We start from the raw sequence: 13,449 nt of genomic DNA, 5'->3' as shown, positions 1-13,449 counted from the left end.
CTCTGTTTTCAAAATCCGCAACCGTCTTTGAGCTCTACTGTTCGGGCATAGTGAGCTCTGTCTGAATGGAGCTCCCAGCTGGGAGGGATGATTTATGGAGAGATTATCACAAGCGATTTACATACAAAATCGTATGCGTAAATTATTTCCACCGACAGTTCCTTATGTGAACCATTTGTGATAATGGAGTCCATTTTTAGAGGCGGTACCTTATATGAACTGCCTGTGAAAATAAACCCCATTATCACAAGCAGTTCATATAAGGAACCACCTATGAAAATACTTCATTTCTACATGTAGTTACTTATGTGAACCACCAGTAGAAATAGATCTATTTCCACAGGTGGCCCAAAAACCGCATGGAGCCCTAGCCTACTATTCAGGCGGTTTGTAATATGAACCGTCTGTAAAAATAAAGCCTGGATGTCTAAAAATAGCTTTTATAGTAGTGCCTATTGGATGCTCAATATATAGAACCCAACACAAATGTGTGCATAAATTTATATACTGGGACATCAAACACCGTAACTCTATTATTGTGAAAAATCACAAAGAGTTAGAAGGGGTAAATAAAATATCAACAAAATATATTGATTTAGGAGAATCATAGAACAGAAAGACTATAATGGTCGAGATATATTTCTCCTCAAAAATTACCAAAGACCTTCAACTGGATCTAGACCAAAATCCATGGCTATGATAGAGTACCTCGAGTGCTCAGTCTAGACCAAATGATAGGAAACAATCGAGGATGAATTACGCTCGCTAAAAAGAGTGCTATTTACTTCAGTAATATATACTCCTCGAAATATCTTCCATGCCGGATCAAAATGAGTTTTTGTCCACAAATGAAATGTAAATAATGAGGTGGTGAGATACAAAGTTAGGCTTGTAGCACAAGTGTTCATGTAGAGACCTAACATCAATTATGATAAAATATACTCTCTAGTTATGAGTGGAATAATGTTCCAATATTTAATATTATTTATAGTTCAAAAGATTCTATTCATGCAGTTGATTGATGTAGTGACTACATATTTCTATGGGTGACTTGATTCGGATATCTATATGAAAAATCTTAAGGGCTTAGAATTTTGAATCCAAAAAAAATCACAACATATATTGTGTAAAACTGAAAAAGTCACTTTATGACTTAAAATAGTGAGGTAAAATACGGTATAACTAATTAAGTGAGTTCCTTCTATAGAAAGATTACTCAAAAGATGACGATTGCCATATGTGTTTATAAATAAATCATGAACTGAGTTTTGTATCATCTCAATATCATCATAAATATATAAGACATAAATGAAGCATATAATCATTCTAAGATGGAATTTGAGATGAAAAATTTAGGTAAAATTAAAAATTTCTTAGGTCTACAACTTAAGCATCTTCCCTTAGGAATACTAGTACATCAGTCTACATATATCTAAAAAATATTAGAGAAATTCAATATGGATAAATCATATCCATCAAAACATATATGGTCGTTTGATCCCTTTATATGGATAAAGATTCATTTGGATATCAGGATAAATATTCTTGACGTCTCATATTTTAGTGCTATTGGAGCACTAATGTATCTTGCAAATTGCACCATGCTTGATATTACATTTGCAGTTAACTTGCTAGCTATACATAGTACAGCTCTAATAAATGTCATTGGATAGGAGTAAAGAATATCCTCTGATATCTCTAAGGTACAAAGGGTTTTTGTTTATTCTATTAGAAAACCCAAGAAATGACTATAGTTTGATATACTAAAGCTGGTTATTTAGCTATTCCCCATAATACCATATCATAGATAGGCTTTGTGTTCTTATATAGTGGAACAACCTTCTTACGGGAAGCTACCAAAATAGACTCTCATAGCTACTTCACATTCTAAAATAATTACATCATATGAAGCATCATATGAATGTATATGGCTTTGTAGGTTCTTATATAGTGTTGTATTTGTTCATTAGAATCACCTATCATTATTTATGAAGATAATACTGCTTGAATAGCTCAAATACGAACATGTTATATAAAGAGTAATATCACAATGAATATTGCCCCAAAATTATTTTATCCTTATGAATTACATTATAATGGGAAGATATATATTTTGCAAACAAAATATTATGAAAATCCAGTAGATTTATTCTTAAAGTTCTTACCAACATCCATATTCTAACGTTCGTGAAATTAGTATGAGACGATTTTGAGATTTGCAAAGTTTAGGAGGAGTGAACTCGTAAATCATAACCTGGTAATGATCATCATTGATCAGGATTATTGTACTCTTTTTATTTATGAGTTTTCCATAATGATTTCTCATATAAGGTTTTTAATGAGACATTATTAAAATAAGTATTCATATATGCCATGTCATTTTCTCTTAATTGTTCTCACTAGATTTTTAATGAGTTTTCTATGGCGTATTAAGATTATATTTTTCCTCATATTTTCCTCATAGGGTTTTTAGAGCAGATTTCGTTACGCTATATATAGATGATGAAATTGATCGCGGAAGAGTATTACGAACCAAAAGAGTGATCAATAACCATCAATAGCGATTGTGCTTGTGTGTTGGGGAAGGGATGTTTTCCTAATGGACACGCGCATGTTCATCTTGTATATATTCATTATGAATCAGTGAAACAAACAACACTTCATTGTCTACTCTGTTGTCTATTGTCCAATTACATACAACAATGGGCACACCGCTCCATCTATCACGTATTAACGCAGCTTTTTATCTAAAACAGATGTAAACCAGGTTGCACCTAGACCTAGAGCAGATAGGTACTCCTGCTGCAGAGCGATAAACCTTGGCTAACATGTGGCATCTATATATGTTTACACAGCTCAAACTGCTCCTAAAAACTATATGGCATTTTCTCTCTAAAATTATGCCACAGTTCGATTAAGATGGTGAGGTTGGTCGTTCAAAATTATGTGCCTCCTTTCTCCATCTAGGGCATGCAGCACTTGACAGCAGGTGGCATAGGATATGTCCAGATTTGCTCGTTCAATCGCACAAGCAACAAACAATAATATACTACATACAATCATCATCCATCAGATTTGGGTTCACCCGTAATCACCAATGGCCCGATTCACTGTGTAAGAAATCAATATAGGAGATACTGCATTAGTAACGGCTGTTTAGAAAATATCATTAATACTATATTAGTGATGGATCCAATAATGACCCGTCACTGATATGACCCAGAGCTGAGTTCCAATCAAGATCCGTCACTAAAGATCACAATGATGGGTAGAATAGTACACGCTATAAAGTCATCAATGATGAGTGATAACTACTTCTGTCACTGATGATTGAGTTATTAGTGACGGGTGGTAACTACACCTGTCACTAATGACTCTCAGCTGGTTGAATCAAAATTACGACTAGTGGGCATCTTCCAATCAGTCCTTGTTCCTTTCGATCAGTATCAAAAAGCTAGTCAAAATCTGAATAGAGTCATTAGTGACGGATGATAGCTACTAAATTGCTGGATCTAGTGCAAAATTAGTAGAAATGATTGAAAAAACCACATACATGTCTATAAAGTTGAAAACTGCAAATTCAAATATTTTTATTGTGAGTTTTGTAACTTGAATTAATAAAATATCTACTCAGCACTAACTTTCAGATATAACACTATATCTCCAAAAATTTCAGGCAAATTAGAGAAGATCAATTTTCGACCAAAAGCTCCAGAGGTCACATGAGGGTCTTTTGAGTCTTTTTTGGTCAAGAAAGGTACATGTTTAAACACCTGTATTAGTTTGGATGCGCTTCCTCGTCAGCTTCGAAAATAGAGGTCGAACATCAAAATTGAACTCCGTATGCAAAAATTATGATTGTTTTACTGAACACTGTATGGATTGGACACAAACTTTTTAATAAGGAGCCAAATAAAGACAAACTTTTCATTTAAAGCTATATTGATGCCCAAATAATTGTTCAAACATTTGAATAGGAAAGATCAAAAGAATAAATTTTGACAAATTCATCAGGTAAGACTGAGGTGAGATGGTAAGGAAGCTTCACGCGAGAGGGAGGTCACCGGATCGAATCTCATAAAATGCATGGGCGCGTAATTTGCACGGTTCGAGTGAGAGAGACCACATGAGCTACAGAGGTTTTTTCGTTGAGTGCGAAAAGTTTTCTTTTTTTGGTTCTTTTACACATCTGTCACTGATGTACAGTCATCAACGATGGTTCTAGACCTGACACGTCACATATGTACAATCATCAGTGATAGATCGGGTTTAGATCTGTCACTAATATATGTTATTAGTGATGAGTCTAGACTCGTCACTAACTCGTCACTAATAAGTCATATTAGTAGCGTGTTTAGAGTGACATATATGTCATTGTTACTAATGAGAATTATCACCCATCATGTATGAATTTTTTTTAGTAGTGATTGTTGGTGTGGCTAACAAGATCACGCTACCAGCAAAATTTAACAGTTCCCGGAACGCCTATAGATCACTCCAACATTTTAGGGGTGCTTCTCACCTGAATTTTACCATTAGATCTAAGATTTACGGCTTGAATTTGCATATAGTAGTAGTAACAAAGATTAAAGCGATATTTAGGTAGTTCTCACCGGGATTTTAATTTTCACCAATGTTACTTGAAAGTTACACAAAAAAGTGACTATAACTTATGTATAAAGTAGTTGTAATTCCCATATAAACTAACTATAATTGAGGTATAAATAAAAATTCAAGAGTTATGAGGCAATAAAACACGTGATTTTTCCTTACATAATATACCCACTATCTTTAAAGCACATAACTGAGGTATACAAAATCGGAGACAAATCTTGAAGGAAAAAGACATCACTAACACTTTGGATTAATGTTAACGCGATAAACCTGGCCTGGATTTATTCACAGTTCAAGTGTCGATGATTTAGCTTTGGCTTCAAGTAGGAAACAGAATTCTGTTAAACACGGAAGACAAATGCCCAAACTCAAATTTACTCCAAACTAATTCAATTATAGGTATCGAATCGAAGACAAGGTCTCTTAAACTCGTTTTCTTTTTAACCAAAAACCTGATTTGTCCGGTGCATACATCTGTTTGGAACACTGGGATTTCATATCTACACGTATTTTCCAAGAGGAGCAATTTTAGGTGAAACAGAAGTAGTTCGCAACCACCGGTAGTTCCAGTACGGACTCAACTCACGGGTTGACCTGACCTGTCCTGTACGGATGTCCATCAGCTTCGGAAGTAGATTTTATAAATTTTTCTATAAAAGACTTCCGTCAGACTTTTATTCAGCTATATATATCCTTTTACATAACGGATAGAAAAGAAAAAAGACACATATCATTATAAGAAAAAAGTTTTTTTTATAGTATCCGATTCTATAAAATTTGCTTTCATCAATTTCAAATAAAAAGAAGAGAAAAATAACATATATTATAAAAATTCTTTAATAAAATATGATCCTATACAATTTGCTTTCATAAACTTCAGATGTGTTCACCATCCTCTAACGTTTCCGTCATGCCCCTGTCTCGATCCAACGGCCTTGACTCATTCTCTCGCCACGTCACGCATCATCATATACATACACTTTGATATTCAGTTGAAAAGACTAGAAATCAGGATTTCGCATGCTCTGTGTATTCTCTTAACTTTTCTAAGTTTCATAATTTGTTATTCTAAGTATTTTATATTAATCAAATACTCCGTGCATGTGGATATTTCAGTGCCAAGTTTAGAGAACTTGATTAGACAACACTTAATAGACGAGAAATAAAATCAAAATTACTTAAAAGAAAGTTGCTCCTAGTTTAAACAGATCAAACAAACACTTGGAAAAAAATAGCTGCACCTAGTTTGCCCAACTAGCTGCCTACTAATTTTAGTTCGAGCCGCTCCATGTCCGAATGAAAGTACACTCCTAATAGGACACGATTTTTCTTACAACTTGGGTTACCAGACTCGTCGACTTAATAATAGGAAAAATCTACACTGATGAGGTTGTGATTGTGATGGCGTGAAAGCGGCGACAATGCTTCCATGGATCTACAATCATATCTACAATTTATAAGCATTTAGAATATCATCAGCAACAATACAATAGCCAATGAGTTCTGCGCAACAATATAATTGATTTTCAAGAACAGCTATACTAGAATTGTGTAAATTATGAATAAAATATAATCATAGTGGATCTAAATCACCATATGAAAAAAATGTGTGACTAAAGCTGCACACAATCAATATTATATAGTTAATCGTATTGGCCAAAAGACTGGTTGGACAAAGACAGAGTAGTCCGGCGAGAGATAAGGCACGTGAACTTCGAGATGTATACATTTTATAATATTTTATAGAAAATAGGTATAATAACTACAAGAATTTTGTAACTCCGGCGTTCCAAACCGGTCTAAATAATTCATGAATTTCGTTCTTGGATAGTCAACCACGAGCAATATCAAATAAAATGGTTTAAAGAGAACTTTGAAGATAAATGGCAAATGGAATTTTTGAATATAAAGATTTTCACACACAAACATGTGTAACGTTTTGTGGCACCGCCGAGGATACACTGCTGATCTGATCTTCTCTTTCCTCAATAATTAATTCCTCTTCGAAACGAAACAAAAGAGAAAAATAAAAAGAAAAAAGAGCGGAAAAAAAGGCATCGCCGTCGTTGAGTAGAGCCGTAGAGGACATCAGCGGCCAAGCCTTCTTCCCCTTCGATGCGCCGTCTTCTCCCCAGCCGGCACCGGCCGCCGTCTCCTTCCTCTTCCACTCGAACCCAATAATTGGTAGAATCCGACTCCGTCCCATCTCCCTCACTCTCTAAGCCAAAATCCAAGAAACCGCGAGAATCTCCAAGAATCCAAGAACCGTCATGGACATGGACCCGCTGCTGCCGGCCCACCTCAACCCGCTGCCGGAGCACTCGACGGTGTCCTCCTTCTCCCCTTCACCCTCCCCGGCCTCTTCCTACAAGGACCGCATCATCTTCGGCGCCCACCCGCCGCCGCTGCCGCCGCCGCCACCGCCACCTCCTCCGCCACCGCCGCCGTACTACGCGCACCGCCGCCGCATATCCGTCGACGGGAAAGACTTCGACCTTCCATCCTGCTCCTCGTCCCCGCCCTCGCCGCCGTCGGACCCGGAGGACCCCTCCTCCGCCTCCGCCACCGGCGGCGCGTCCTCGCTCTTCGACTTCCTGGCCGGCGCCGCCGGTGCCCGCACTAACCTCCACCGCTCCCGCACCGCGCCGGCCATGGCGCCGCTCAGCGCGGCCACACTCGAGGCCGCTGCAGCGGGCGGCGATCAGCCGCCGGCGCCGCCGCGGCGGCCTTCCATCGTGCTGCACGCGTTCCTCTTCCTGCTCGCCTACCTCGCCCTCGGCGTCACCTTCTACGCCGCTGCGCCGGCCAACTTCGCCTCCTCCGCCGGGCCCACGCACCCCGTTGCCGACGCGCTGTACTTCTGCATCGTCACGCTCTGCACCATCGGGTACGGGGACATCACGCCAGCGACCCCCGCCGCCAAGCTCTTCTCCATCTCCTTCGTCCTGGTCGGCTTCGGCTTCGTCGACATCCTCCTCTCTGGGATGGTCTCCTACGTGCTCGACCTCCAGGAGCACCTCCTCATCACCGCGCTCAAGAACCCGCACTCCGCGCGCAAGCACCGCCACAACTACATCTTCGACATCAAGAAGGGCCGGATGCGCATTCGCATGAAGGTTGCTCTTGCGCTCGGTGTGGTGGCCATCTGCGTGGGCATTGGGGCCGCGGTGCTCAGGAAGGTGGAGAGCCTGGGTTGGCTCGATGCGGTCTACCTTGCGGTGATGTCAGTGACCACGGTTGGATACGGGGACCAGGCATTCAGGACGCTACCTGGGCGGCTTTTCGCATCTGCCTGGCTGCTTGTGTCGACCCTAGCCGTGGCAAGGGCATTCCTCTACTTGGCAGAGATGAGGATTGACAAGAGGCACCGCGCCATGGCCAACTGGGTGCTGTCAAGAAACATGACCATATCAGAGTTTCTTGCTGCGGATATCGATAACAATGGATATGTCACGTAAGTCGACAGTGTCTTTGATCTGGGTTTATTGCTTCCATTTACTACTTTCTTAGGAGATTATGTGCAAAATTGTTTCTTATTTTGTGCGACGAAAGAGCATTCACCGGTATAAACATGCAAATGGGCAGTTGGAAGGTGAGAATCCTCCAAAGTGTCTTTACTTGGTAATTAATCTGCAAATAATAGGCAGCTAGTGTGACTGTCGGAGACTAGAACTTAGGCATTATGACACTATCAACAGATCACCAATCAGGCAATGTAAATAGTCACAAGTTACAAGTTGCAGTAGATCTCTTAAGGTCAGCTAGGTGCTATCCAGCAATCAGTATATCATTAACATTGGTTGTTCTCGAGGCTGTTGACTTGTTCTGTTTGCTGCAGTCTAGTTCTTAGAGTGTGCTCTAGATTCATTACTAAGTTATTGATTTTAATGTAATGCAATTTGGTTGCAACTAACATAAGGTGCAATGGAGATCCCCCTAAATACTAACATATGCGTAGGAATAGCGGAAAAGGAGGCAACTGAATGGTAAGCAGGGACCTTTGCTTTCAAAACTAAGTTATTGATCTACAAATCTAGCTCATAATGAGGTTTCTGAAAGGAATCAGATCATCTTATGTATGTCTGCTTCTGCCAGTATGCTATTGCTACCTATCACTGATTGTGTTGGCTTCTCCTATTGTTCCTTTGCAAGAAGAGTTGTGATATTCACGTTTTGTATATAGAAGCAAAGCTATCATGAACACTCAATATTGTTTGATTGAGTTAGCATGGGTAAGTTAGTGGGGTTTTGCGTTGTAGCTTATTTATCACATTTGGATATTCAGGACACTTATACTTTCAATTTCAACTTAAAAGAAGAAATCCAAAGGAAATAAGAACTCAGCTTACTAAGTGACATATGGTTTTATATCGTACTGGGTTTTTGCCTCTGCGCTAGTATACAAGACAATAAAAGGGATGAAGAATGTGGTGTTCTGAGACTGGTAAATGTTAATGCGTTGTCAGTTGTCACACTGTCAGGAGAAGCTAAAAGAAATTTCTTTGAATATGTCGCTAGTGGAGTATCATTGCAGAATGATATATACAATTTATGATGCTTGTCAAGCTTGTGAATTGTGATCATACAACTTCATTTCTGTTTGACATAAATAAATAAATGCTATTATGAAATAATGATCATACAACTTCATTTCTGTTTGACATAAATAAATAAATGCTATTATGAAATAATGATCATACAACTTCATTTCTGTTTGACATAAATAAATAAATGCTATTATGAATTGTGATCATACAACTTCATTTCTGTTTGACATAAATAAATAAATGCTATTATGAAATTAATCATGTAGTCATGTTGGTGGAGTGAATTGTGACTGAAAGTAACAGAGTATGCGATTATGGCAGTTTGTCAAATCCTGAGCATGACAGGATAAATTTAGAAAAATATTTCCTGTGTAGAGATTGACCATGTGAAGAGAGGACGATTTCTTTCAGTAAATACAATAATAACTCTATTGTAGTTTTCAGGACCGAGTAAATGGTATCATGTTACATAGCAACATATTTCTGTATACTTTTTGTTTGCTAAGTTATGTCATTCTATTGTACCCATGAGCTCATCTATATCCCATATAAACAATACGTATCAAGATATGTTAAGGTGTATTATATTATTTAGAAGATTAATTTATTGGGTATTTTCTGTATTTGATAAAAATATTTCATTATGTTATTTGTTTCTACATCGTGTCAATTTGGAAATCCAAAACAGTCATTTTACTTTCATATTTATTATTTTTTTACAAATTGGATCATATTTTCTTTATCTTGTCCTTTGGTATGCCAATTTGGAAATCCAAAACAATCCTTTTACGTACATATTTATTTTTTTTCTTACAAATTGGATCATATTTTCTTTATCTTGTCCTTCTTTATTAACAATGATTGCTGAGGTTCGCAATTTTATAATTTGTTGGCATCACAGTGCTACTACCAATTATGAGTTGAATGAATGTTTTTTGTCATAAAATTTCACTAATTTAGGTGTTTGTTCAGTTATTGAAAAATGTGCATAGACTTTCACTAATTTAGGTGTTTGTTCAGTTATTGAAAAATGTGCATAGATTACTTATGCTAAGTAGGATAAGCTCATTGTGTTATTATGGGTAGCAATTGTTTTCAAAATATTGTGCTATTTGAAAATTTTGAATATATAGATGAATGACTTTGTAGTCCATGCTATTGAAATACTCCCTCTATTCAAAATGTATGTCCATTTTCTTGTGAATAGTAATTCCACAATGCCAATCCATCCTTGAAATCAAGGCTGCAGTACTGTATGTGGTGCAATCTTCACCCGCTACCTTTACTTTTAAGATGTGATAACTGAGTAGCAAGAGCGTTCACTTAACAAGGGTGGACTAGGTCTATCACCTATTCATTTTTTTAATGATTGTAGGTATTGTTGGTCTGCGTGCCGAAGTCGGTCAGACTAATATTGTGAAACAGTAGAAAACACTTCATAAGATTTAAGTAGACCTTTTCATTTTTACCAACACATAAAAAGTAGTATCACCCAATTTTTGCGTTAGCTAGAATATAGAACCCTTTTCGCTCAGCTCTAAAGTTTTATATTAGAATAGTTTGTATTTGGAGCTTTTTGCTTTATCTATACACATATAATCCATTCAATTTTTTATTTAAGTAATGTTCTAATAATGCATTAAATTATTCATACAATTCTTGCATAACCAATTAATCAGTTCTTCATGGATTTTTCTCTATTAAAGAAATGTTGATGATCTTGGGGCTTGTAATATGGGTCTAACAACTCTCAACTTAGAATCAGAAGTGATGATCATTGGCTTGTATTTGTTGGCTCGTTTATTTGAATATTCTGTTGAACTAATTGGTTGTGTGCTTGATGTATTGGATTGAGTATTGGAGATCAATTGATATACACACATCATTTGCTTTTGGCACTTTAAGAAATCATATAGTGTAGCTATACTAAAAAGGTCGAAACTGCACCCATATTAGGCCGATATAGAATAGCCAAATATACCAACTGTCATTCAACACGACATTGGAACCCCCACAGTAAAATAGTCTCATTTAATTTTCACGATATTGGGGCAATATGAATGATGTCAGTATATTGATTTTGCCAGCTTGAATGATATGCTTCCAACATTGTAGATTTTCATGTGCATTTAATTTCAACAATTTACATACATTTGGTCAAAATGTAAAAGGAATTGTCCCAAATTGCTTATGAAGTTATCGGAAAGGTTCCTCTTTCACTTATGTTCCCAAGCTTATTGTGTTGTTAGCTTATGTTCCCCATAAATCTACTGCTGCCACCTTATTATGTTGTGAGATATGGGAACACTGAACACCAGAGACCTTACAGTTGTCTTAGCCCTAACATGCAGAACATCTTACTTTGCCGCGCTCTTTAACCATGTGGTGGCTACAGTACTTGTTTGTGTTTGTAGGTTGTAACCACTTTTAGTTTTAGCTATACCAGGTCATCGTCATCACACAAAATTTACAATGGTTCAACACTATCATCCTATGATAGCATTGGTTTATCATAGTTTCTCATGCCTCCTGAAGAGCGTTTGCTTACTTCCATTTAGAGTAGATCTTGCTTCCTTGTAAACACTAAATTGTGATAGTTGCATCGACTAATATTTTATTCTAACTTATGTTATCCAGGAAATCAGAATTTGTAGTTTACAAGCTCAAGGAGATGGGGAAGATTTCTGAAAAAGATATCATGATGATCTGTGACCAATTCCAAAGGTTGGACACAGGAAACTGTGGAAAGATTACGCTTTCGGATCTTCTCGAGAGTCGTCACTTGGTTGCAGATCCCAGGGACAAGAAAAAGGGGAAGAAATCATGACAGATGTCATAAAAATCATAGAGCAGTGTATGAATTTTGGGGCCAGGAAGTTTGCAAAATCAGCAAGGCTAGATTTAGGAGGCTGTCTCCTACACCGAATGCGAGAGGCGGAAGGTAGTGTAGCTCCATAGCAGCTATAATTGCTCTCCAGTTCTGGTTCTACCCTAGAAAGGGTGGCAAGATCATTGCTGTGAATAGGCGGCTGTAAATATGAACAATCATACTGGGCGATCTATTCAGATTCTTTTAAGAAATATATGGTGGAGGGTTAGGCGTTTATTTTGATATTTTCCTTTACCTCGCAAAAATAGATAATTCTGGCCAAAGTTGAGTTGCAAGGAATGAGCTGACTGATATGTGGTCCATGTGTTCAGGATGGTGAGGCAGAATTGACAGACCCTTCTTGCTTACTGGTCCACATTACATACCACACTTTTTTATTTATGATTTGCTGTCTACGTTCCGTGATTCGTGCTAGCAAGGCAACATCAGCTGCTTTCATGAAATTTATTCGGTGCTGATTGAGCAAGCCGCAAGAGCTGACCATTTCATTTTCTGATTCGATTTTTTGTTTGGAAGATATTTCCATCAGCTCTGTTGAGACAGGACTCAAATTTTGTTGCGGCAGCGTAACGCTGCAGGTCTCTAGAATATTTGCCATGATATTATGATCGAATTTAGTATCACTCCTTGTGTTCCGGCGGTTTCCAAATCTTATACCAAATTTTCCAAATCTTTCCCCACATTTGTCGAATGTCTAATTATAGAGTATATGCGCATAAGGAGTACATATCCAGATCCACGGAATCCAGTATACTTGAAGATTACAAAGACATATACTAGAAATGTTTCGATCGGGTTAACTGACTAGAGTACAACTAGTATCCATATCGGATTCATTTGATTTGCTTTGGCCAACAAGACAAAGGATTCTTTATCGACTATGGTTGAATTTGAGATGGTACATTGACCCCTATATAATGCGGGGGACCCAGACCTCTAGGGGGAGGAGGGAAACAATCTACGTATACGCAATTCAAGGAAAGCAACACGAAGACCCTAGCAATTGGAGATACTTAGCGACTTCAACCCTAAATTAGAATACCAATCTTCTCCATTGTAATAAGTCTAACCACATTACTCTTATTCAAGATAATAAATATACAGTAGCATCCATATAGGACATAGAGTATTACTCCAATCGAGGGGGGGGGGGGGGGGGCGAACCTGTATCGTCATGTGTCTTGTTTTCTACTCGATCTCTGGTCTCGAAGGCACTCTTGTTTAATTACGGATATATTGATAAGCACTAATCTTCGACAGTTGGTGCACAAGATAGGGGCCTTCATCTGTTTTTTAGGATCGATCATATCTCAAGTACGCATCCGTGTTGGATTCTTCGACACCGGCTTCTATGATCACTTCGAGTCGGTGACAATCATCTTTGTGTCACCTCCTGCT

At 37.9% G+C, this 13,449-nt stretch overlaps 1 protein-coding gene across 1 annotated transcript; it reads left to right on the top strand.

Annotated features, from left to right (window-relative positions):
• The first annotated feature begins 6,626 nt into the window (after window positions 1-6,626).
• On the top strand, window positions 6,627-12,277 carry LOC133897811 (two pore potassium channel c-like). Its single transcript, XM_062338639.1, has 2 exons — window positions 6,627-8,068; window positions 11,799-12,277. Exons 1-2 carry the CDS (start codon window positions 6,885-6,887, stop codon window positions 11,986-11,988), a joined length of 1,374 nt encoding a protein of 457 aa, XP_062194623.1. The 5' UTR covers window positions 6,627-6,884; the 3' UTR covers window positions 11,989-12,277.
• The last annotated feature ends 1,172 nt before the right edge of the window (window positions 12,278-13,449 follow it).

This window comes from Phragmites australis, chromosome 17 (genome assembly GCF_958298935.1).
Source record: "Phragmites australis chromosome 17, lpPhrAust1.1, whole genome shotgun sequence".
Classification (NCBI taxonomy): Eukaryota; Viridiplantae; Streptophyta; class Magnoliopsida; order Poales; family Poaceae; genus Phragmites; species Phragmites australis.
Note: the sequence above shows the minus strand (reverse complement) of the source record. Positions and strands in the feature narration are given on the sequence as shown.

What these genes read in the sequence shown, in the direction of transcription:
- LOC133897811 (XM_062338639.1), top strand. Translation starts at nt 6,885, where the DNA reads ATGGACATGGACCCGCTGCTGCCGGCCCACCTCAACCCGCTGCCGGAG. An exon ending in GATAACAATGGATATGTCAC is followed by an intron (nt 8,069 to 11,798) that starts GTAAGTCGACAG and finishes TATGTTATCCAG; the next exon opens with GAAATCAGAATTTGTAGTTT.